At 49.7% G+C, this 21763-nt stretch overlaps 1 protein-coding gene across 2 annotated transcripts in view; it reads right to left on the bottom strand.

The window, feature by feature from the left end:
* TMTC4 (transmembrane O-mannosyltransferase targeting cadherins 4) overlaps positions 1-17219 on the bottom strand; it is a 64129-nt gene extending 46910 nt beyond the window's left edge. For both annotated transcript variants that reach the window (XM_032881094.1, XM_032881095.1), the window contains exons 1-4: positions 17106-17219; positions 11417-11632; positions 6760-6875; positions 5438-5654 (exon numbers count right to left, since the gene is read on the bottom strand). In XM_032881094.1, the coding sequence (XP_032736985.1) occupies positions 5438-5654; positions 6760-6875; positions 11417-11578 (495 nt within the window). In that variant the 5' untranslated portion in view covers positions 11579-11632; positions 17106-17219. The remainder of the gene's footprint in view (positions 1-5437; positions 5655-6759; positions 6876-11416; positions 11633-17105) is intronic.
* Positions 17220-21763: the final 4544 nt, after the last annotated feature.

The raw sequence follows: 21763 nt of genomic DNA, 5'->3' as shown, positions 1-21763 counted from the left end.
TAAAGACTAAGCTATAATGGAGGTAACAGAATAATACAGTTCACATGAAAATTACTATATTTATATTCGATTCCCAACTGTTGTGGACAAGCAGTGGCTAAAGAGAATGCCTTTGAGCGACGATTTCCCACTACCCTGGCTAGCTGTAAAATGCTGGAGGTGATTATCCATTCTGATCGCTCATTTCTGATAGCAGCGTGTGTGACCATGCAAGGTGTCCCACAATCGTTAAGATTGAAGGAGCTGATGAATCCAGCCTGTGAGTGCCACCCACGGGAAAAAACCTCTGAAGGAGGAAGCTAGGGACAGACAAAGGGTCCACAGATCCGGACTAAGCATGCCAATATGCCGGAGGGGTAAATGTACCATGACTCCGTGAGTGCAGTGAACACGTAACGAGAGTCCCTGAACACTGCGGCCTGCGGCTCACTCAGTCAGGCACTCGGGAGAACGGGGCTGCAGGTAAAGTGAGCAGCGCCTGGCACCCAGGAGGGGCACCTGGCACGCAGCAGGCACGGGCTCACTGTGAGTTCCCTGCGGGAATCCTGACCGCGCTTCCTCGAGCACCGGGAGCAGAAAGGAACAGACAAACAGCACAGGAGCTCAGGGCCAGACGCGGGTATGGGCTCCAGAGCACTGCAGTGAGTGACACAGGGAACGGCTGGTCCCCTGGGCTCCCCCGCTAGGACATCTTGCATCTGAGCCTAGCTACAGGGCCCAAGGATGACCTTGAATCTCAAACCCTCGCAGAACACAGAGTAATCCGAACCCAGGCAGAGAAGCTAATCCAAAGGGGTCCCTCAAGCCAGGGGCTCAGGAGAAGCAGAGGTGGGGTGGTGAGGGGTCAGAGAAGAAGGTTTACTGAGATGAGTGAAGGGAGGAAAGCGTTTGGGTAAATACCCGGGATGGGGCCAAAACCACCAGCCTAAACCACCTGTTACCTCGGCAGCTAGAATACACTTAAAGACCAGCACTAAAATGAATGTCAAACATGATAAACTTATTTCTTTTTAAAGATTTATATTTAGTTATTCTAGAGGGAGAGAGAGCATGCACCTGTGTGCATGTGTGTGGCGGGGGTGTGGATCAGAGGGGGAGGGAGAGAGAATCTCATGCAGACTCCTCGCTGAGCGCAGAGCCCGATGTGGGGCTCGATCGCAGGGACCCTGAGATCACAACCGGAGCCGAAACCAAGGGTCAGATACTCGGCTGAGTCACCCAGGTGCCGCCAGAATAAGCTTATTTCTAAACAAACGTTCTTTGGCTAATGGGTGAAAATACTTCCAAGTCCTTATGCGATGTATGCGACATTATCGGACATAAAGAGAAACAAATTTTTAGAAGTATGGCAAATGTTTTAAAGCAAAAAGAGTTTTTAGCCCTTACAAAGAATTTTCGACATCATGATTAAAAAGTGACTTCACAGAAAAAAAAAAAACCGAAAAACATTTTTAAGGGCTGTCCAAGGAAGTACTGAGTCCACTTGTTTGGGGAATGGGCAAGACTACACAGAGACTTTATTTTCTTTTCTAATATTTGCATAGTATGTATTTCCAGGCAGAGGTCTTTATAATAGCCTTTGTAGGCTATTTTTTTTTCTTACAAATGAAAGAGAGCAGACTCTGCCATCCTCAGATATGCCACTTTGCATATTGATTATTTTGAATTAAAGGGACTTGAGAAAACAGTCAGTTTCTCAGAAGGATGATCTGACCATCCTTTGTCTCCCTGAAAGCAGGAAACAAATCTCTCCCATGACAAGCACCCTCCCTCCCATCAGAAGGGTAGAAGGTGGCCTCATCCCCAGAAGCAGGGAGTTTAGGGCCTGAGAAAGCTGTATAAACAACCCTTGTTACTTCACTAATTCACTACTCCAAGCCCAAACCCTTGTCCTGACAATTCTTCGCACATTTAGAAAAGGTGCCTGCTTTGGACACTTCTTTGAATCTCAATTTTTATGAGGCTCCAGAAATTAATTTTTTCTCCCGTTAACCTGTCTTATGTCAATTTAATAACGAGGCCAGCCAAAGAACCTAGGAGGGAAGAAGGAAAAATGTTTCCACCCCTACAGAGGTAACCGTTAATGCTCATATTCAGGTATTCTAGAGAAATCGCTGCAATTCCCTCAAAGCCATAGAGCAGGTAGTGGTGTTCCTGCTAGGAACAAACTGCATCGGGGGTGTCAAGAAGGAATGAGAGGAAGGGAAAGGGGGATGCTTCCCCAGCTGATGCCTTCAGTATTGAACTCTGGGTTTGTGCACAGACGGAACCCCTAAGGAGGCCTGCATTTCTCTCTTTGATACCAAATCCAGGCAACCTGAAATCCCTACCAATACTCTGAGGAAAAGGAAAACGTACAGTGGCATTGGTGTCCTTGGGGGTCTCCATCCTGATGGCCGCAGACAAAGGGCCAGGCGACCCTCTCCCTTACCTCTCCTCCCTCCCCTAATGCCTAGGCTTATAGGCCTACCAATACCCCAGAGTGATTTGGGGTGGTATACTTGAAAATGAGAGACATTCATGTCAGTTGAAAAGCAAAAAAACACTAATTATAATTATTTCATCACCCACTGGGGACCGGGAGTTGGGAAGACTGACCAACGCACAGTGATTTGCCTGGGACTGTCCGTTTTAAAGTGGCAAGTCCCATATCCCGGGACCCCCTTAATAATGGGCAGAATGGGGGGCTAGACACCCTAGAAGACTGGGAAATTCAGGTTCTTATATGCAGTGGACAAAAACATTCTCAATGCTAATATCAAGAAGGTATAAAGACACAAGACACATGAATTTAATACAAAGAAATTTATATCACTAAAACCTGGACGGGCCCCTGCCGCCACTGCTCTCCCTTAATAAACGTAAAGAGAAGCACAATAACCATCCAACCCCAGTCCCCATCCTCCATCACCATTCAGTGTGGGGGCAGCATGGAGGGCCCTGGTCCAAAGTCCACAGCCCAGGGCTACTTCCCCAGCACGGGTCTGGGGCCTTCAAAGGGCTCTCCTTCCACCTAACTCTTTGGGTCCTGCTTTTTGCTTATTTCTAAAGCTGGGTTACATGTAGAATGGGGCCTTACAGGGGGGTGAGATAGGAGGAAACTGAACACTCCCTATTTGCCAGAACAATGAATGATGAACATGCAAATTATTTGTCTTAAGAATGCTAACTTGGGGGTACTTGGGTGGTTCAATCAGTTAAGCTCTGACCTTGCTCAGGTCATGATTTCAGGGTCCTAGGACTGAGCCCTGCGTTGGGCTCCCCACTCAGAGGGAAGTCTGCTTCTCCCTCTCCCCGTGCTCCTGCGCTCGCTCTCTCTCAAATAAATAATTAAAATCTCAAAAAAAAGAATGCTAATTTTTAATCACCCATAATTTTTTCTTACAATTTGAGTTTCAATGACTGATGGAATGGAAGGGTACATGAGATGAAGAGATTTTTCTCAAGTATTCCCTTCTCTCCTATAGCTAGAATTTCCTCGGCTGCTTTTTAAATATTTCAAATGTAGAATTTTAGGGTTCATATGTTCCCAGATTGCATTAACTGGGGCATGGGTGTGTGTGCACACACCTAGTTATACTTCCTGGCATTTCAAACTTTTCTAGAAACTAACTTCTCAACATTTTAATCCATCAGAAAGGATGAATACCCAATTTTTGTATCAACATGGACGGGGCTGGAGGAGATTATGCTGAGTGAAATAAGTCAAGCAGAGAGAGTCAATTATCATATGGTTTCGCTTACTTGTGGAGCATAAGGAATAACACAGAGGACATGGGGAGATGGAGAGGAGAAGTGAGTTGGGGGAAATTGGAGAGGGAGATGAACCATGAGAGACTGTGGACTCTGAGAAACAAGCTGAGCCGTTTGGAGGGGAGGAGGGATGGGGGGTTGGGTGACCCTGATGGTGGGTATTATGGAGGGTAGGTATTGCATGGAGCACTGGGTGTGGAGCATAAACAATGAATTTTGGAACACTAAAAAAAAAAAAAAAGAAAAAGAAAAGAAGAGAAAAGAAAAGAAAATTAAAAAAAATCCAAAACAACAAAACCGACTTAGAAAAATAAAATAAAATAAAATCAGAATTTTAGAGACATTTCTTTGGTTAATAATTCAACTATTTCATTTTGCTTTAAGATCACACTAAATTAGATGAGGACCAAAACTGTAAATCAGTGCTTTTGCCAGAAATTCCTTTATTTCTGATCGTGTGCACTATTTCTGGGTCCCAAAAAATACTTAAGCCATAAGGAGGACTCACGTGGAAACAAATTCTAATTTGGTCACAGTCATATATAAATAGTCTACAATCAATCTTTTACAGCAGTTTCCAGATTGTCAGTCCTCTGAATTTGCTAAAGTAAAACATGAGAATTTTTTTTTTAAAGGTTTTAAGTGAGAAGATGCTAGGAGAAGGCTGTGATAACAACTCTGTACAATCCCCTTAATACCGAAGAACAGCGCTTAATAAAAGCAGACGCTAAAGGCAGGAATTCTGTTCAATATTTTGAAATTCACATCAAGATGCTCAATACATTTGGTTAAATGGGGGGGATTTAAATACACATGAAATCCAGAAATCTGTTGCAGAGAAGTAATAAGAAATATGTAGTATTTTATACTGGGTACCTCATGCTCACAGAATGAATGGCTAAAATCGAATCTTTTACTTAGCAAACATGCAGACTTTCATTTTCAAAGGGTTCCATGGTAGCAGGCCTCGGGTGGTTCTTGAAATGCTCACAGATCTAGTGCAACCCCAGTACAATGTGCACCAAATACATTCAACGGCAGCTCCGTGGAATAAAGACGTGGCCCGCAGGACAGCAGGTTAGGACCCTATGCCCCATCACCTGGGCAACCTGGGCCTCCTGGGCCAAATCTTCCAAGGGGAAGAGAGGAATGCAGGCGGCAGAGAAGAGAGGAAGGAAGGTGGAAGAGCTCTTGACCCAGCACAGGGTGGGACCCACACCTTCCCAGCGCAACTCAAAGTGTGCGGGCCTCTCCTCGGTGTGAGATTGTCAGTTCTATCCCTAGACGGCTCATGCGAAGGTAGGGAAATTAAGTCCGACCCTTGGCCGAAGACCTTGCTTTGGCCTTTAGACCCCCAAACCGGGAAATAGTCACCATTTACGCTTTCCAGTGTGGTCATACAGGGGAGATGGGAAGCATCACCAGAGTTCACCGCATATGGTGATGACGAAGTCCTCAACGCCCCCCCACCCGCTAGGGACCCGGCATTTTTCATGAGAGAGACCTGTTAGGGCCGCAAATAATTGTTTCAAGTGTGGGGCAGGGTGTAGCCCTGTATCCTTTCTACTGCGATGAGACTCTTCAAAGGAAGCCTGTTTGAGGGAATAAGCCAACATATGACAGGCTCCTTGTCCTCACCCAAGGACAGATGCCCCAGGCGGATGGACGGACGGACACTACTTACACACTCCGTGTGCACCGGATGCGTGGCGAAGAGCAGAGCGGCCAGCAGGGACGACCTGGGGGCCAGGTTTAACCGCCGGCCTCTACTGGTGTACTGCAGGCCGCCGAGCAGCACGGAGAACACGTCCAGCATGAGGACGGAGATGCCTCCGTGCAGGAGGATGTTGGTCATGTGGAAACTCATGGGGTGGAAGCCTCCAGACAGATAGTAGTTGATCCTGTAAGTGAAGGGGGTTCACACCAGATGCGCGGAAGCGTGCCAGAGAAAACACAAACCACCCGAAGAAGAAAGCTGGTGAGTAGCAGTATTCCAGGGAGAAGAGGAAGTTTGTCAAAAGCAAGATAAAAAATGCCTATCAAGTGAGGAAGGTTGAAGAAAAGGTGAGAGCATAATTAACTGCAGGGGGAAAAGTGGAGGCCGAGAGCATCTTGGAGGAGCAGGAGATAACATGGAGAGGAAAAGGAAAAGGAAAGCTGAACGGATTTTTTAAGCGCTAAAAGGCAAGACTGCAGGCCAAGACGATGTAACATAGCACCCATTCGTCCTGGCTCCCCCCAGGGACCCAGGTTTAAGACAGTCCCCAAATCTGCTTATCCAAAGACACACAGGCACTCCTTGATCTTTCCTCCGTCAGCCTTCCACCCAACCAAACACATTCCCATGGTCTGGAATTCTTACTCCTGCCTGCTGCCCACCGGCCAGCAGCTCCATTCATCATTTCTCTGCTTCTGAGAGGCCCGTTCCCACATGCCTCGTGCGCCCGAGAAACAGCTCAGAATGGGAGGTTTGGTGAGCTGAATACATCTACCCCCCCGCAAATGGGGAGTGGGGTGAGAGTGTTTTTAGCTTGATTTTGTTTCTGCACACTGACTTGGTAACAGTAGGAAGGTTTTTACCTTATTATTTTCGTAGTGGAAAACCCCCCACAATGGCATTAGACGCCACGAGCTGCCTTGACTCACATTGTTTCTCCCGTGTTGACCAGAAAAGGCCCCACCTCCAAGGAATGTGCAAATATGGAACGTTGCCCGAGTTGGCACGTCATCCTTGCACAGGGGCCAATGAGCATCTCCTCCGTATCCTTCCACCCTCAGGATCCGCACTGGCAAAGCCAGCCCTGGAGTCCGGTGTCCTCAGGCGCGTTCTCTCCACCTTCCCGGGACCCATTCCTACCAGCTGGGATTAGCACGCACTTCTTGGAGCCCCCATGAGTGAGACCACGTTGTCCCCCAGGATCCACTGGCGCTCCTCCCGCGCACCCGGAGGCTCAGCCCACCGAGCCTGGCACAGCAGCCCGCCCCGCCCGCGCAGTCACACCTCACCTGAAAGTCAGGACGGTCAGTGGACGGTAGGACTTGTGGCTGGTGTTGCTGCTCAGCCTGCTGCCCCAGAAGTCATGACGCCACAGGTCCCCGAGGGGCGTCTCCGCTCGGAGGTCCTGCGGGACGCAGCAGAGGGCATCCTGAACAAAGGCGTCCCGGCCCCTCCCCCGCCCCGTGAGCTCTTCCCTGGAGCTCCGCGTTCGCTCTGGTCCATCTCTCCCACCCGAACTGGCCCAAACCGCCTTGATCTCTCACCTACCACGCCGCCAGGCCTCCCAGCGGGTCCACTTCCCAGGCTGCTCTCTCCGAGACGCAAACTGGGTCACCTGCCCTATCCTGCTTGAAGCACTACGGTAGCGGCCGGCCTCCACGACAGAGCCTAGCCCGGATGTGGATGCCCCAGCCCAGGGTGCTCTGGCTCCTGCCGAGCTCTGCCCGCTCATCTCCCTCAGGCTCTGACCTTTGTCCCAACCCCACTCAGCACCTGCTGCCGCCCATCCCGAAGGCTGGGCACGCGCAGGTGTCCGCCAGCTACCCCTCAGCTCCTCACAGCCCAGTTCCTCCCACCTCAACCTTCACGTCTTAACCTTAATCCTTCATATCTTAACCAGCTGTGACCTTCCTCAGCGGACGCCGTTCCCCTTCCAGAGGTCTCTGGGCATCTCGGCCCTGGCCTTACAGCGCCTGGCACACTGCCCCACCGGACTGAGAGTCAAGGAGGCCCGGGCCACATTGCGTAGGTGGGGAGTATACAGAAGGTGCTTAATCTATGTTGAACGTGCATAGTCCTTTCATATTCATATGATTTCTCTAAATTAGCCCAGGGAAAACATGAGTGGAAGAGCACGCATTATTTTTGATCACGAGCTAAACAGAAAAGTTAAAGATAAAACAACTTCCATGTAATTGTTCAAGATAAAAATCACTAAATATTAAAAAATGATACCTACCTTACTATTAAGGTAATTTAATTTGGTCCTATACTACAGATGTTTAAAAATGCATCTTTTAAAGAAGCATTTAAATGTAAAACTGGGGTGCCTGGGTGGCTCAGTCAGCTGTGTCTGACTCTTGGATTTCGGCTCAGGTCCTGATCTCAGGGTTGTGAGATCGAGCCCCGCATCTGGCTCCGGGCTCAGCGTGGAGTCTGCTGTTCTTCTCCCTCTGCTCTTCCCCCGACTCATGCTCTCTCCCTTTCTCTCAAATAAATAAATAAATAAATAAAATCTCCAAAAAAATAGATGTAAAACTAAATTGCTTAAACTGTGTCTAACAAGAAGGGGCAGATATAGCACTATAGAGTAAGCAACAAAAGTGAAGGTTAATATTCTCTTTAAAGCATAGTTAAACAGGAATATTTTAGGGACTAGCAATTATGACATGCTAAGCACAGCGTATCAGTCAACGCTCTCCGTTGCATGAACTAGAATCAACTCTGATTAACATAAGCAAAAAAAAAAAAAAAAAAAAGGGAATGCTTTAAAGAAGAGGGCAAGGCTCACGGACTCCCAGGGCGGCTCCCGGGTTTGGGGCGCTGTAGCCAGAAGCACACCCACACATCACACCGCTGGATGCCCTGCGGAACCTGCCCACTCCTTTTTGTGGGACTAGCTCCCGATGCCAACAGGGGCAGTCTGCATCCAACCCAGACAGTCTCTGCAGCTTCTGACACCCAAGGTGGGGAAAGCATCAGGCAGAAATACATCCAACCTTGGGGCACCTGGGTGGCTCATTGGGTTAAAGCCTCTGCGGGGCACCTGGGTGGCTCAGTGAGTTAAAGCCTCTGCCTTCGGCTCAGGTCATGATCCGAGGGTCCTGAGATCGAGCCCCACATCGGGCTCTCTGCTCAGCAGGGAGCCTGCTTTCCCCTCTCTCTCTGCCTGCCTCTCTGCCTACTTGTGATCTCTGTCTGTCAAATAAATAAATACAATCTTAAAAAAAAAAAAGCCTCTGCCTTCAGCTCAGGTCATGATCTCAGGGTCCTGGGATTGAGCCCTGAATCGGGCTCTCTGCTCAGCAGGGAGCCTGCTTCCCTTCCTCTCTCTCTGCCTGCTTGTGATCTCTGTCTGTCAAATAAATAAATAAAATCTTAAATAAAAAAAAAAAAAGAAATACATCCAACCTGGCCGGCCCGGAAGAGCAACTGGTGTCTACAGCATGTAGGGGAGCTCGGGAATGATTCACGACCTCAGCGGCTACTGACTCAAAGGGCCAGGCTTGCGGTTGGGTAACAGAGGCAAAGCTGGTCACCTGATATCTACTCTGAGGGTGAATTTTCCTTCCCTTGTGTGTCAGCTTCAGAGCCCTTGAGCGTACTGTCCCCTCTTCTGAGGGTTGGTTGGGTATTTCACGAAGGTCTCGGAACCGCCCGCTAATCTGGTGGGCTCAGTTTCGAAGCTGGAAGTCCACCTTCTTTTGCATGGTCCAGAAGAACCCGTTCCCTTGAAGGAGCTGGGCGGAGGCTCTTTCCCTCCATTCGAGCAGAAAACGAACACCAGCTAAGGTCTAAATATTTGATTAGGTGGAGCCTCCACACAGCAGGCACTTAGGGAAAGAAAGGTCAGTTTTTCCTCCAATGATTTACAGAAAAGACGTGTGCCTGAAATTCCTGCTCGTGCCGCTGTCTCAAAGAAAACCCTCATCTCGAAGAAAACGAGGCGACGCAACACTACAAGGAAGCATCTGGAAAGCGGTCTTTAACACCACAACAACCCCGGAGCAGCCTGTTTCCCATGACTGCGGGCACCGTGCCAATGAGCAGAGCAGAGCCTTTCATTAGAGAGGAGAGGGAGAAAGGAGGGCTAGCGAGCTAACAAAGGGGCACAGTGTGATGCTGTAGAGAACACGGCCAAGACAATGTGCCGCGGAGCCATGGAACGGCTTCGTCTGCCTTAGCCCAGGCAGGAGAAAGAATGATGATCTCAGACCCGGGCATCCCTGCACAACCGAGCCCGCGCCTTCCCCCTCCTTGTCCATCAGGGCTCTTTAACATACGGCCTAAGGGAACACTAGACAGCCCCCACTTTGTCAAAGTAGAAGTCAAGAAACTCTCAATGAAATGAAGAATGGGCGTTAAAATTAAGTCATATTCTCACATTCTTGTTAGAAATGACAAGGACCGAGGAAGCCACCGATGTGACAGGGTTGCTGGGAACTACAGATGTTGCTACTCTTGCCTTTAAGCACGGTTTCAAAAAGAAGGGAAAGCTGCGGTGACTTCGGGGTGAGCTGGAAGAAAATGACCAGGGAAGATCCTGGATTAAAAACAAACATCAAGGACGCTGTAGTCCGTGTCATCAAAAGAGAGAAAATCAAGTAGAGACAAAACCTGCATGAGTCGCCCTCAGTCCCATCCCACCCTCGCCCCACAGAACACGTGTTGGCCACAGAGAATTTTTTTCAACATTTTCAATACGAAAATGACTTTCTTTTTCTCATTTGGAAGAATCCATGCCTTGATGGATTTTTTAAAAAAATCTTTATTTATTTGACAGAGAGACACAGCTGAGAGAGGAACACAAGCAGTGGGAGCAGGAGAAGAGCAGTAGGCAGAGCAGGCAGAGGGAGAAGCAGGCTCCCCGCTGAACAAGGAGCCCGATGCGGGACTCGATCCCAGGAGGCTGGGATCATGACCTGAGCCAGAGGCAGCCATCTAACTGACTGGGCTTCCCAGGCATCCCTGGATTCTTTTTTAAGAGCATTTTTAAGAGCAATTTTAAGAGCATTCAACCACAGTGTTGCGAAGAGTTGGGACAGTTGCATCTACCTGAGAGAAAGAGATCAGTATATCCCTCCAGGTTCTCTTCCCTGCTTAAAGCACACACATAAAGCATCTGTTGAGTGACTGCGTTGTCAGAGAGACTCTAATCAGTGCCATGTCTGCATTCTTTCTCCTCTGGGCTCTCCCTACATCCAAGTTTCTCAGTCTGATTTTCTTTGAGTTCCCTTGAATCTTTTTCTTCTTTTCCCCCCAACCTACTTCATCTTCCCTATCTCTAGCTAGTGAAAGACCGGATCATTTTCCCTGCACTGATACAGCACCCACTGGTGAGCAAAACTAGCTGGGATTTTGCAAACTCAGCAAATCTGAGTCTCCCAATGAGAAATGAGCAGGAACCGCAGCTTCCGAGGACAGCACACTCATCCTCCAGCGGCTGCCTGCAAAGGACAAAGAAGGCGCCAACTCGTTGCCTGCTGCTAAGGACACGCCTCTTTGCAGGTGAGCAGCCTTGCCCATCACGGCAGCCAATGCATATTGGGGCTGGGGGGCTGGGGAGAACAGCTGTGGCCTAGAATTCTGCAAATCTGTCATAAAACCTGAAATATTTAGTCTGCAATGCCTTGCCCTTCCTTGCTTTGCAATCTGAGAAATGGTCTCTCTGATACATGTGTAGACCGGGGCCCTGGACAGGGCACGTGGGGAGGGTACAGCTTGAGGTCAGACGGAGGTTGGAGACCCTGCTTCCAACAATAAAAGAGACCCTAAATTGGGGAGATGTGACCAGACAGGTGAGAAATCTAGAACTCTACTGGGGCCCAGGCAAACGCGGAAGTAAAGTTTAACACGGAATTATTCAACTCAAACTTTGATTATTAATGAGAAACAGGCAAATGATTAATTAACATAAGTTTCCCAAAAAGGAGTTATGATACAAACCTTATTGTTAACAATAGCTTCTGAGTCATCAAAGACAAAATCTCCATCGTAGCTACGTGCGAAACACACGAGGGAAACAAATCCCACCACTAACTTAGCCCAGAAAGGCGGAAGAACCGAAGATGGAAGGATGTGGTCCAAATCCGCGTCCAGCTCGGCCATTTTGCAAACTGCCGGCTGCCAGCCTCTCGCTCCAGCATTATGCTGGTTAGAAATCTACAAGAAAAATGACAAGACACAAATATTCATAAACACGCTGTTAGGAATGTTTGCACAGTGGACACATGCACCTTAAGTGAGTAAGAACTACACGGCCATCTATGCTGCGAGTTTATAGGATGCAATCATTGCAAACCTCAAGTTGTGGTTTTCTATGGGCAGTAGAGTCACCTGGGACACATGTAAACTCTCCTGGGCCCACCTGCAACTTACGAGACCAGAAGCCCTTGGGTTTCTGATATTGGATTATCTTAGAAAAAACACTGATTTGGGGGAATCCTGTATATATCAACCCCATAAGGCAAATTGTTTTTATAGTCCTTGAACCAGTTTATACCAGTTAAAAAAAAAAACAAACAAAACTTGCCATGTTGCGTCTTCCAATCAAGAGAAATCAATAAATACTCCTTGTGGGGTCTTAGCACATTGTGTGTTTTTGTGTGTATGTGTGTGTGTGTGTGTGTGTGCGTGCATGCGTTAGGGTATAAACATGCTCCTATTCTTTTTTTTTTTTTAAGATTTTTATTTATTTATTTGACAGAGAGAGAGACATCACAAGTAGGCAGAGAGATGGGCAGAGAGAGAGGGGAAGCAGGCTCCCCACTGAGCAGAGAGCCTGATGTGGGACTCGATCCCAGGACCCTGAAATCATGACCTGAGCCGAAGGCAGAGGCTTAACCCACTGAGCCACCCAGGAGTCCCAAACATGGTCCTATTCTGAAAGAGCTTATAGTCTCTCAAGCTACAGACACTCATGTCAGGTGAAAATTCAGAGAGATGAGTTTTAACACAGATGACGAGGCGGGGCCCAGGATCGAAGGCCAGGTGAGAGGTTCACATGCAGACAGGAAGGAGAGAACACTTAAGGACAGTACCTTAGTCCAGAAAGTGCTGAACTGAGTCTTAAAGGAGAAGGGGGGAAGCTAGTCCGGGTAAGGCTATGACCTTCAATGTTGATGAAAGAATCAAGTTAAGAACACACTCTTATGTTTTAACTTTTTCCCCAAACAGACAAAATGTTTAAGTCAGAAAGGGCTGTCTCTCCATCTTGCCATTTATTAGTTCTATGGTCTTGTGCTTGTCACCTGTCCTTTAGGAGTCCACTTCCTGTGCCACTCAGCAAAGCATAAGAACTTCCCAGTGGTGAGAGCTGCCTGAGAGCTTCCTGCCTTGGAACTTGCCTGAATTTCAAACTACCCTGCAAATCACATTTGATCTGTCCCTATCCCCACTACACCCTCAGCAGGTGCTTTGTTTGTATTTACCAGTATTCTGTTTGGCTCAGACTGCTCAGGTTCCAATCCTGTGTTACTTTGGAAAAATTACTTAACCTCTCTGGCCTCAGTTTCCTAACCTCTACAATGGGGAAAACTGTTCTCCCTTACGTGGTTGCCATTAAACAAAATACCCATCTAAAGTGCTTAGAACTGCTGCCTGGCTTTAATGAATGCTCAGGGGAGGTAACTATGATTATAAGCACTTTCTTTAAAAAGGGAAAAAGCACTGTCACAGAACCATTTCTTAAAATCCCCTTTAGTATTTTGGCTTATTGTCTGCACTAGGAAGGGACCTGGCCCCCCAGTCCTTTCATGCTAAGATGGCAGAGAATCCCAGCGCCCTTGGCTGGGAAGGCAGATTAGATGTATTTGTTTCCAGGCCTCCAAGGGAATACCCAGACGATGGAATCAATAAGAAGTCAGCCAAACAGGCCACCCGAGGTCTCAGGTATCTTTTTTATAGGCTTTCGTCTGAGCGAATGTGGAGAAAGATCCAACAGTCGACGGGACACATCATCCTCTGACAACATTGCCCTTTCCCGGTGCCAGAGAGAGGTCTGGGTTACAACCCGGAAAGGCTCTGCATCTCTCTCACTGCGGGTCTCTCAAGCGTCTCCCACCTAATGTAACTCACACTCTCAGCAAATGCTGGGGGGAAACAGTCCAGCGACTATCTGCTGCCTTTCTCTCTTCCACTGGAAGGACAGACCACTGGTGATACCCAAGTGACTGGCAAATTCAACACAGGTCACCATGCAGGCCACTACCACAGTGTCTACATTTCAGCTAAAGGAACTGCTATTAAAAAAGCAAAGCAAAACAAACAAAAATGTGAAAAAAGAAAAATCACAAAGACCATGCCGTTAGAAAGATACCATGACTTAACACAGAGGGAATAAAAGTATGCTTAGATTTGGAAAATTAATGTAGAGGAAAATACATCAGTTCTTGTTGTTTTAAGTAAGGGTCTATCGAGCTCCTATAGCAGGGCTTGAACTCATGACCCTGAAATCAGGACCTAGAGCTGAGCTCATGAGTTGGATGCTTAACTGCCTGAGCCACCCAGGGGCCCTAAAACACATCAGTTTTAAATGCACAAGAGCTGTGAGCCGATGAAAGGTCACAGAGCTGGTCTTGATGTTACCGGTCTTAGGCCCACATAGTTGAATATTATTCACAAAAGAATACCAAAACAAGAGATAACCTGTGCTCTTAAATGCACTGTCCTAGCCCACTTTTCATTTCGGAGTATTTGTAATACAGGTGAATCATTTTGGTACTCAGGTGACAGCCAAGATGTACAGAAAGCAGACTGTGGACCCGAACATCGGCAGTGCCCTGGTGCGCCGGGCCTGGACTCCTGGAGCATCACCAGGATGGTTGAGTCAATCGCAGAATGATCTCCCCTTTTATTGCAGGGACATCAGGGAACCTTGAGTCTGCCCCATTCCTCGCCCTCTATCTTAATCTTTTCTCCTGGACTCCTGTCTCCTCATTGTAGCTTCTCTCCCAAGTCACCAAGGTTCTCCCCACTTTGCTGTACTGTAAAATACTCAAAAATGCCCTTTTCATTGAAGCCATGATGACTAATGTATACACTGGGATAGTTCAGAAAATACTGTGGATTAGCAAGTGCAATAAAAGCTCCAAAGTGCTAGGAACCTATGCAAAGCTCTCAGGGGTTAAGAGCATGGGCTCTGAAGGCAGGCAGACTTGGACTTGCTACCTTTGAGAACTCGAAGATCAGTTCCTCATCGGCACAACAGAGTACCACTGCATACTTCAGGAGGTTGTCATAAGGATTAGAAGAGAGAATGTATGGAAACATTTAGTTCCCATTATTGTTACTATTTTGGAGAAACTGGTTCCCAGTGCCTGGTCCTGATCTCTCATCTAGGGAGAGCCGATGGGGCCATCAATTCTTTATTCCTGTGGATTGGGTTCCCAACCCCGGCCAGCAGTAGCCCATCCGGTGTCCTGGTATCACTGAGAAAAGGGTGCCCTTCTTTGGTTGGGCCCAGGGAACTGTGTACTTGGCTGGTGTACATCCAGTGTAAAACAGGGACCGTGCTCCCAACCTCACTTCCTCCAATGTGAACTGGCCTCGTTCTGGGATGCTCCCAGCCGGGCCTGGTGCTCAAGAGAAGTTCTGCTAAAATGAGGTAGTGGAGACAGGTGGACCACCCCTCCACCTCTTCTGGTACGCAGGCCATGAAAGAGGAAGGCGCACATTCTCTTTTTCTCTTAACGGGTCCTGGACTGCACTGCCCCCTTCCTGTCCTCCAGGTGTCCTGCCAGGGAGCCCTGGCTCTGGGGCGTGGCTTGATTGTAAATTCACCATAGGAAGTGAAAAGAAGGGAGCTTCATTTAGACCTCAGGCTCCGTCCACAGTGGATCTGACCAGGCATAGAGCCATCGCTCTGACCCCTGACTCCTGTGCTCATTTTGGACCGTTCAGTAATCGAATTTGGAACAAAGCAAAAGGCTCTTTATTCTCAGTTTTGCAAAACTTCTAATATGAAGCTTCTACTGGCAGGGTTAAAACACATCAAACCATCATCGATGGTTAAAAAGACCTCAAACAAGGACCCTACTCCCAAAACAAAAGTCACAGAGATACGAACCCTGGGGACCCAGTGACAGGTGACAGAGCTGCCTTGGATTGCAGGCAAGAAGAATGGTACGGCTAAAGCTAAAAGGTTCACCCAGAAACATGAGCACCAGTGACCTCCTACAGAATATTCCTCCACACGCGTGGAAGTGCCTGCGGGCCTCTGGCCCACCTTTCTACCTCATCAGTAACACTCCCTCCAAATGCAAGCTGCCCTGTGCCAGGCTGAGATGAGACCGTGCTTCTGGAAATCTGAGTAAAGTACACCCATCATTTCTGACCCAGCATCTTGGGTGCTTGAACTGGCCCCTTCTCTCTTGGGGCCCTCAAGGTATGGGAGCCTGTCATCTCCACCTCCCTCCTCTGCCAGGCAGAGCTGGGGAAAAAAATGCTACTCAAAGTATCTTCCTGTTGCCATAGCCTCTCCTCTTTTTAATTCACTACCAGGAGAGAGCCATGCCGGTTTACAGCAAGAATGACTACGTGTGGTTCGACATTCACAGTTACACTGTCCCAGAAAGTTTCCAGCTTGCTAGCATGTAGCCATTTCCCATCGAAGTCAGCCAGCATCGCTTCACCCCACGTCCATCTGGGGGTGTGCCAGGCATGGTCAGGACTGCCGGGAGAGGGGACAGGGAGGGGATCCAGTCAGTCGTTACTGTAATCGTTCCTCAAGGAATTCTCCCCATCCATTCTCTTCCAGAGATAACAGTGTGGGATGATTCACAGCGCGCTGGCTTGATTTTTTTTTTCCCCCTAACTCCTCCCTTCTTTTGTGTGTGGTTTAAAAAAAGGAAAGAAAAAAGAAAAAGAAACACACACACACACACACACACACACACACACAGAGCCCACAGTCAAAACATCAACAAGACCAGAAGCCCCGCGGAGTTCGCAGGAGGTGAGGCGGCGGCTGCGCCACCTGCTCGGCTTCCCTAAACTCCAAACCCGCGCGGGGAAGTGACAGCTCGGCGGCCCCGGGCACCCCGGCCGGTGGCACGCGGCTCTCCCGCCGCCGCGCTCGGCAGGCAGCACCGAGGAGCTGGCGCTGGCGGCGCTGCAGGGGACCCGCCTTTAACCCAGGGCAGGCGGCCAAGAGGCCCGGCTGTGCCCAGCCATCGCCGGCGCCGCGGCCAGCTGGCGGCCAGGCGCGGGGCCCCGCGGCCAGGTGGCCGCTCCGGGGAAGCGCCGCAGGCGCCTGGTGCGCCCCGGGGCGACCAAGCGCCCGCGCAGTGGGGGCAGACAGGGGTGGCGGCGGTGACCACCGCCCGGGGCGGAAGGGGCGCAGGGGTCCGGGGTACGGGAGGGCGGAGCGCGCACCCTCCACGCCGCGCCCATTGTCCCGCATGCAGCTTACACCCGGGCTCACGGCGCTCGAGGCTCGTGTCCCCCGTGACCCCGGCCCCAGCCGCAGCCCAGGTCCTGGAGCCAACTCCCCGCAGCACTGCCGCCGGGCCCGAGCCGGCCCGCGGGGCTCGGGGCGCGGCAAGAGCGGGGACCCCGCGACCGCTCCGCGCTCAACTCCGGTCGCCTGGCCGCACGCTCCGCCGCTCGGCCCTGCAGGGGCCGCCCCGCGCGTTACCTGCAAGGAGCCCGAGCGGCGGCCGCATCTCCCTCCCGGGCGCGGAAACTCCCGCCGCTCTCGGCGCCCGCCCGGAGCTGGGCAGGGGGAGGGGCCGCCCGCGCCGCGCCCCCGCCCCCCCCGCCGCGCCCCCTCCCTCCTGCGCCGCGCGCCGCCCGCACCGCTCCCCACGCGCGCGGGCGCCCCCTCTCAGTCTCCCGCCTCCGCCCGCCCTCTCCTCGCGGCCATTGGCTGCTCCTGCGGTCACTTTCGCGCCGCAGCCCGTTCCTCTTCAGCTCATTGGCGGACGCGCCGGTGACGTCGGGCCGGAGGGCGCTAGTCGGCGGCGAGAGAGGCGCAGGGACAGACGGCGTCGGCGGGAGTGCAGGAAGCGACTTCTGGGCGCGGAGGCCGGGCGAGGCCCGGCGGGAAGGGGCGGCCCCAGCTTGGCCCCCGGGGCGGAGGGCGGGCGGAGGGCGGGGCAGCCGGTCTCCCGCGGTCGGCGGGCGCAGGACCCTGCCCCGGGCTCTGTCTTGCGCTCCTCGCGCTGTCGGCTGCGCGTCCCCGCAGGAACGGGAGCTGGAGGAGAACCTTCCCGACTCTTCCGCCCAAGGAGGAGTTGGGCTAAATCTGTGTCTCCAGTTCTGCCTGCCTGCCTTCTTCCTGTCTGGGAGGAGTTGTCTCCAATCTGTGGGTCTCCCTCGGTGCCTCTCAGAACAGAGCGGAAGCCACGACCTTCCATCCGCGGCCCTGCCGCCTGTTACCGATCCTCTTCCTCGGGCTCAGGTCTTCATTCTCCTGCGGACGCACGAACCCCGCCGGGGCCCTTCACCGGGCCAGGCGACATTCAGGCGGCCCTCACAGCGGTAGTCACTTTGTCCGAAACTTTCACTCCCCATCGGATCGCCTCTCCACCCGCCAGTAACGCCCATGTCCGGAGATGACTTTGCTGCCTCTACAAAAAGAGAGAAATCCTTTTCCACTTTCCGCCTCCAAAACACTCAAACTTCCCTAAAGCCCTGATTCCACCCTCCATTCCCCGCTTCCCCCCCAGTATCACAGAGTCCAGTCTGAGATCAGTCCCTCCCTCTTGACGGGACTCCAATCATCTCACTTTAATCAGTCCCAAGAGTTCCTCTGCCCCTCACCCCACCCTTCCAGCGGCCACTGGATCCCTTCTCTTCTCCCCATAACTGAAGTTAAAAGAGCCGGTGGTCCCCACGGCCCCCTCCCTTCTCTGGTACTTCAATTTCCAGTCACTTCTTGCTTTCCACAATTGCGCTGGAATTGCCATTCCTATGGTCACCCGTAATCACTAAATCCAAAGGATGCTCTCCTTTTTCATTTTACTCGATCTCTCAGCAAAATTCTTCCTCAGACACTCTTCTTTTGGTGGTAGTCATGTGCTGCTCTCCTGTTTTACCCCAGTTGCCTTACTGCTCTCATCTGCTGCTGGATGACTTCCAAAGGACATATTTTTAAGGTCTCAGCCCTTTCATGCTACAATTTTCCCTTTATGATTTAATCCACTGCCAGCGTTTCAATCAATATATCTCAGGTTTACAACGCCAGTCCTTATTTATTTGAGCTTCAAATCCTTTTCTGCGGCTTCTGCCTGGTTGTGGCACTGGCACCCGGGATGGAAGACATCCCAAATAGAATACAGGCTTCCACTGCTTTTGCCTCCTCAGGGCTCCTTGCAATAGTGATGCTACTGCCACCTGCCCAGTATTTTCCAAACCCTCGGCATCTAACAAATCACCAAGATTGTACTTGCTCAATGTCGATCAGTTCTGCCCACTTCTTTCCATTTCCACTGCCACATATAAAAATGTCATGCTGCTGCGCTTTTGTCTTCCCAACCCACATGCAGTGATGTCACATTGGCAGATCGCAATTGGCCATTGCTAGGGTATTTACACCATAGAAATTGGCCAGGGCTATGAATCAGGGCTCAATTTGTTGTCTCGCTGATTGTCTCTAGACTTTCTTAATTAATTAACTAATACAGATTAAACTTTAAAATGTGTTGTGCTTAGTGCTGAAGCTAGGAGATTTTAATTTAATGGGTTTATTTATAGAGGGTAAAAATAGTTTAACAGATCGCAGATTGGATTTAGTGACAATCAGTTTATTGGGAAAAGAGCAGATTGGGACATAATCCTTTTGTGAAATCATGGTTGAGTTACAAGTTTTGGTTGGGTACAGATAGAATCCTTCAGCGGAAATCAACAGAGACATTGTGTGAGAATATCCGAATGATGCTGTATGACCGGCCCCTTGTCTACTGCTCCTGAATGGTCTCATGTGCCTGTCACCTGTGTTTCCTGAGCTCAGCCCCCTTGGTCTTTTATAGTCCTCGAGTGTGCTATGCTCCTTTCCATCTTGGGCTGTTCACATACCCAGCAGCCCTTTCCCATGCTCTCCTCGTGACCCTTGGCTAACATTAATTCATCTTTCAGGTCACTGCTCAAGTGTCAATTTCTCAGAAGAGCCTTCCCTGAATTATCTCCCCAAATACCCTTGGGTCCTTTTGTACATGCTCTCATTGTTCTTATCAGAAGTGTAACTAACTAACCATGTGATCATTATATGAAGTCTATCTCCAACATTAGACTGTGAATTCCGTGGAGGTAAGGGCTATGGGCGTTTTAAGTACTGTACCCTTATAGCTGCTGTGCCTCCCACAGAACAGGTGGTCAACAATGTCTCTCCAAAAAGAAGTACATTTCTGGGGTGCCTGGGTGCCTCAGTCAGTTAGGCAGCTGCCTTCGGCTCCGGTCCTGATCCCAGGGTCCTTGGATAGAGCCCCATATCCGGCTCCCTGCTCAGTGGGAAGCCTGCTTCTCTCTCTCCCACTCCTCCTGCTTGTGTTCTCTCTCTCACTGTGTCTTTCTCTGCCAAATAAATAAATAAAATCTTAAAAAAACAAACAGAAGATTTTTGAAAGTCATACTTGATATTGGTGATGCTGGAATTAGAATTGGAATCTCCTGGCTTAATCCAGCGGAATTCTATTCCGTAAATTGCTGAGCCAGCCGCAATCAAAATATCATCTTACTACATGCCAGGGAAGGGCAGGCTCTGTGAATATTAAGGTGAACATGGTGCTGATTCCACCTTTCACAGTCTTATGGTTTATTATTTTTTTTGAAGATTTTATTTATTTATATACTTGACAGAACAAGAGAGCACAAATAGGGGGAGCAGCAGAGGGGGGAGGGAGAAACAGGTTCCCCGCTGAGCAAGGAGCCTGATATGGGGCTCGATCCCGGGCCCCTGGGATCATGACCCGAGCCGAAGGCAGATGTTTAACTGACTGAGCCACCCAGGCACCCCAGTCTTACAGTTTATTAAGAAGTATGAGGTGCAGGCATGTCTGGGTGGCTCAGTCAGTCAAGCCGCCAACCAGCCAACTCTTGATTTCATCTCAGATCAAGATCTCAGGGTCCTGGGATCACGCTCCTCACTGGCCTCCACACTCACTGGGGAGTCTGCTCGAGGATTCTCTCTCTCCCTCTTCCTCTGACCCTCCCCTCACTCACAGTCTCTCTCACTCTCTCTAAAATAAATCTTTAAAAAAAAGTACGAGATGCAGAGAATACCTCGCTGCTGTGTGTTCATACACTGACCCCCATCCCTTGGACAGGGGGTCAGGGTCACCATCACATGCAGAAAACAGGTTGGTTGAGTGCTTAGTGTGTGCCAGGCACTGTGCTAAACAGTTATTTTTAAAAATTCTCACAAAAGCTCTAACGAGTGATTATCATTATCCTAATCCTATGAGGATTTCCTATGAGGAAAAAGGGGCACAAGAGGTACTGAGTCAAACAGCCAGTGCATTGCTTTTTTTCTTTTCTTTTTTAAAAGCCAGTGCCTGCCTGCCTTTCTTTCTTGCTTGCTTGCTTTCTTTCTATTAGTTTCAGAGGAAAAATTTAGTGATTCATCAGTTGTATATAACACCCAGTGCTCATCACATCACATGCCTTTCTTAATGCCCATCACCAGTTACCTTTCTCCCCACGGCCCCTCCCCCAGCGACCCTCGGTTTGGTTCCTAGAGTTCAGTGTCTCTTATGGTTTGCCTCCCTCTCAATTTTCATCTTATTTTATTTTTCCTTCCCTTCCCCTATGTTCATCTGTTTTGTTTCTTAAATTCCACATATGAGTGAAATCATTTGGTACTTGTCTTTCTTTGACTTGCTTCACTCAGCATAATACCTTCTAGTTCCATCCATATCATTGTAAATTTAGCCAGAGCATTTCTTAGTGGAGCCAAGACTGGGTGCACAACTGAGGGATGTAGCTGGGGATTTAAAGAACCCTGGAAACCCCTAACAAGGTTGGTATTTGGGGCTGGAAAGAACTAAAACTGAGAAGATGGTAAGCATTGTCTTCCCATTCCCCCCCATATGTTTTCTCTTTCTCTCTTTTTAGTAGCAGGTGTCAAAAGTTGGAGGGAGGGGTGCCTGGGTGGCTCAGTTGGTTAAGCATCTGCCTGCAGCTCAGGTCATGATCTTGGGGTCCTGGGATCAAGGTTCAAGTCAGGCTCCCTGCTCAGCGGGGAGTCAGCTTCTGCCTCTTCCTCTCCCCTCCCCCACCGCTTGTATTCTCTCTCTCTCTCCCTCTCTCTGTCTCAAATAAATAAAATCTTTTTGAAAAAAAAGTTGTTCAAAGGAG

The sequence above is a fragment of the Lontra canadensis genome, unplaced genomic scaffold (genome assembly GCF_010015895.1).
Source record: "Lontra canadensis isolate GAN:19392208 unplaced genomic scaffold, GSC_riverotter_1.0 scaffold73, whole genome shotgun sequence".
In the NCBI taxonomy this organism is placed as follows: domain Eukaryota; kingdom Metazoa; phylum Chordata; class Mammalia; order Carnivora; family Mustelidae; genus Lontra; species Lontra canadensis.
The sequence above is the reverse complement of the archived record's forward strand: the minus strand, read 5'-3'. Positions and strand labels throughout refer to the sequence as shown.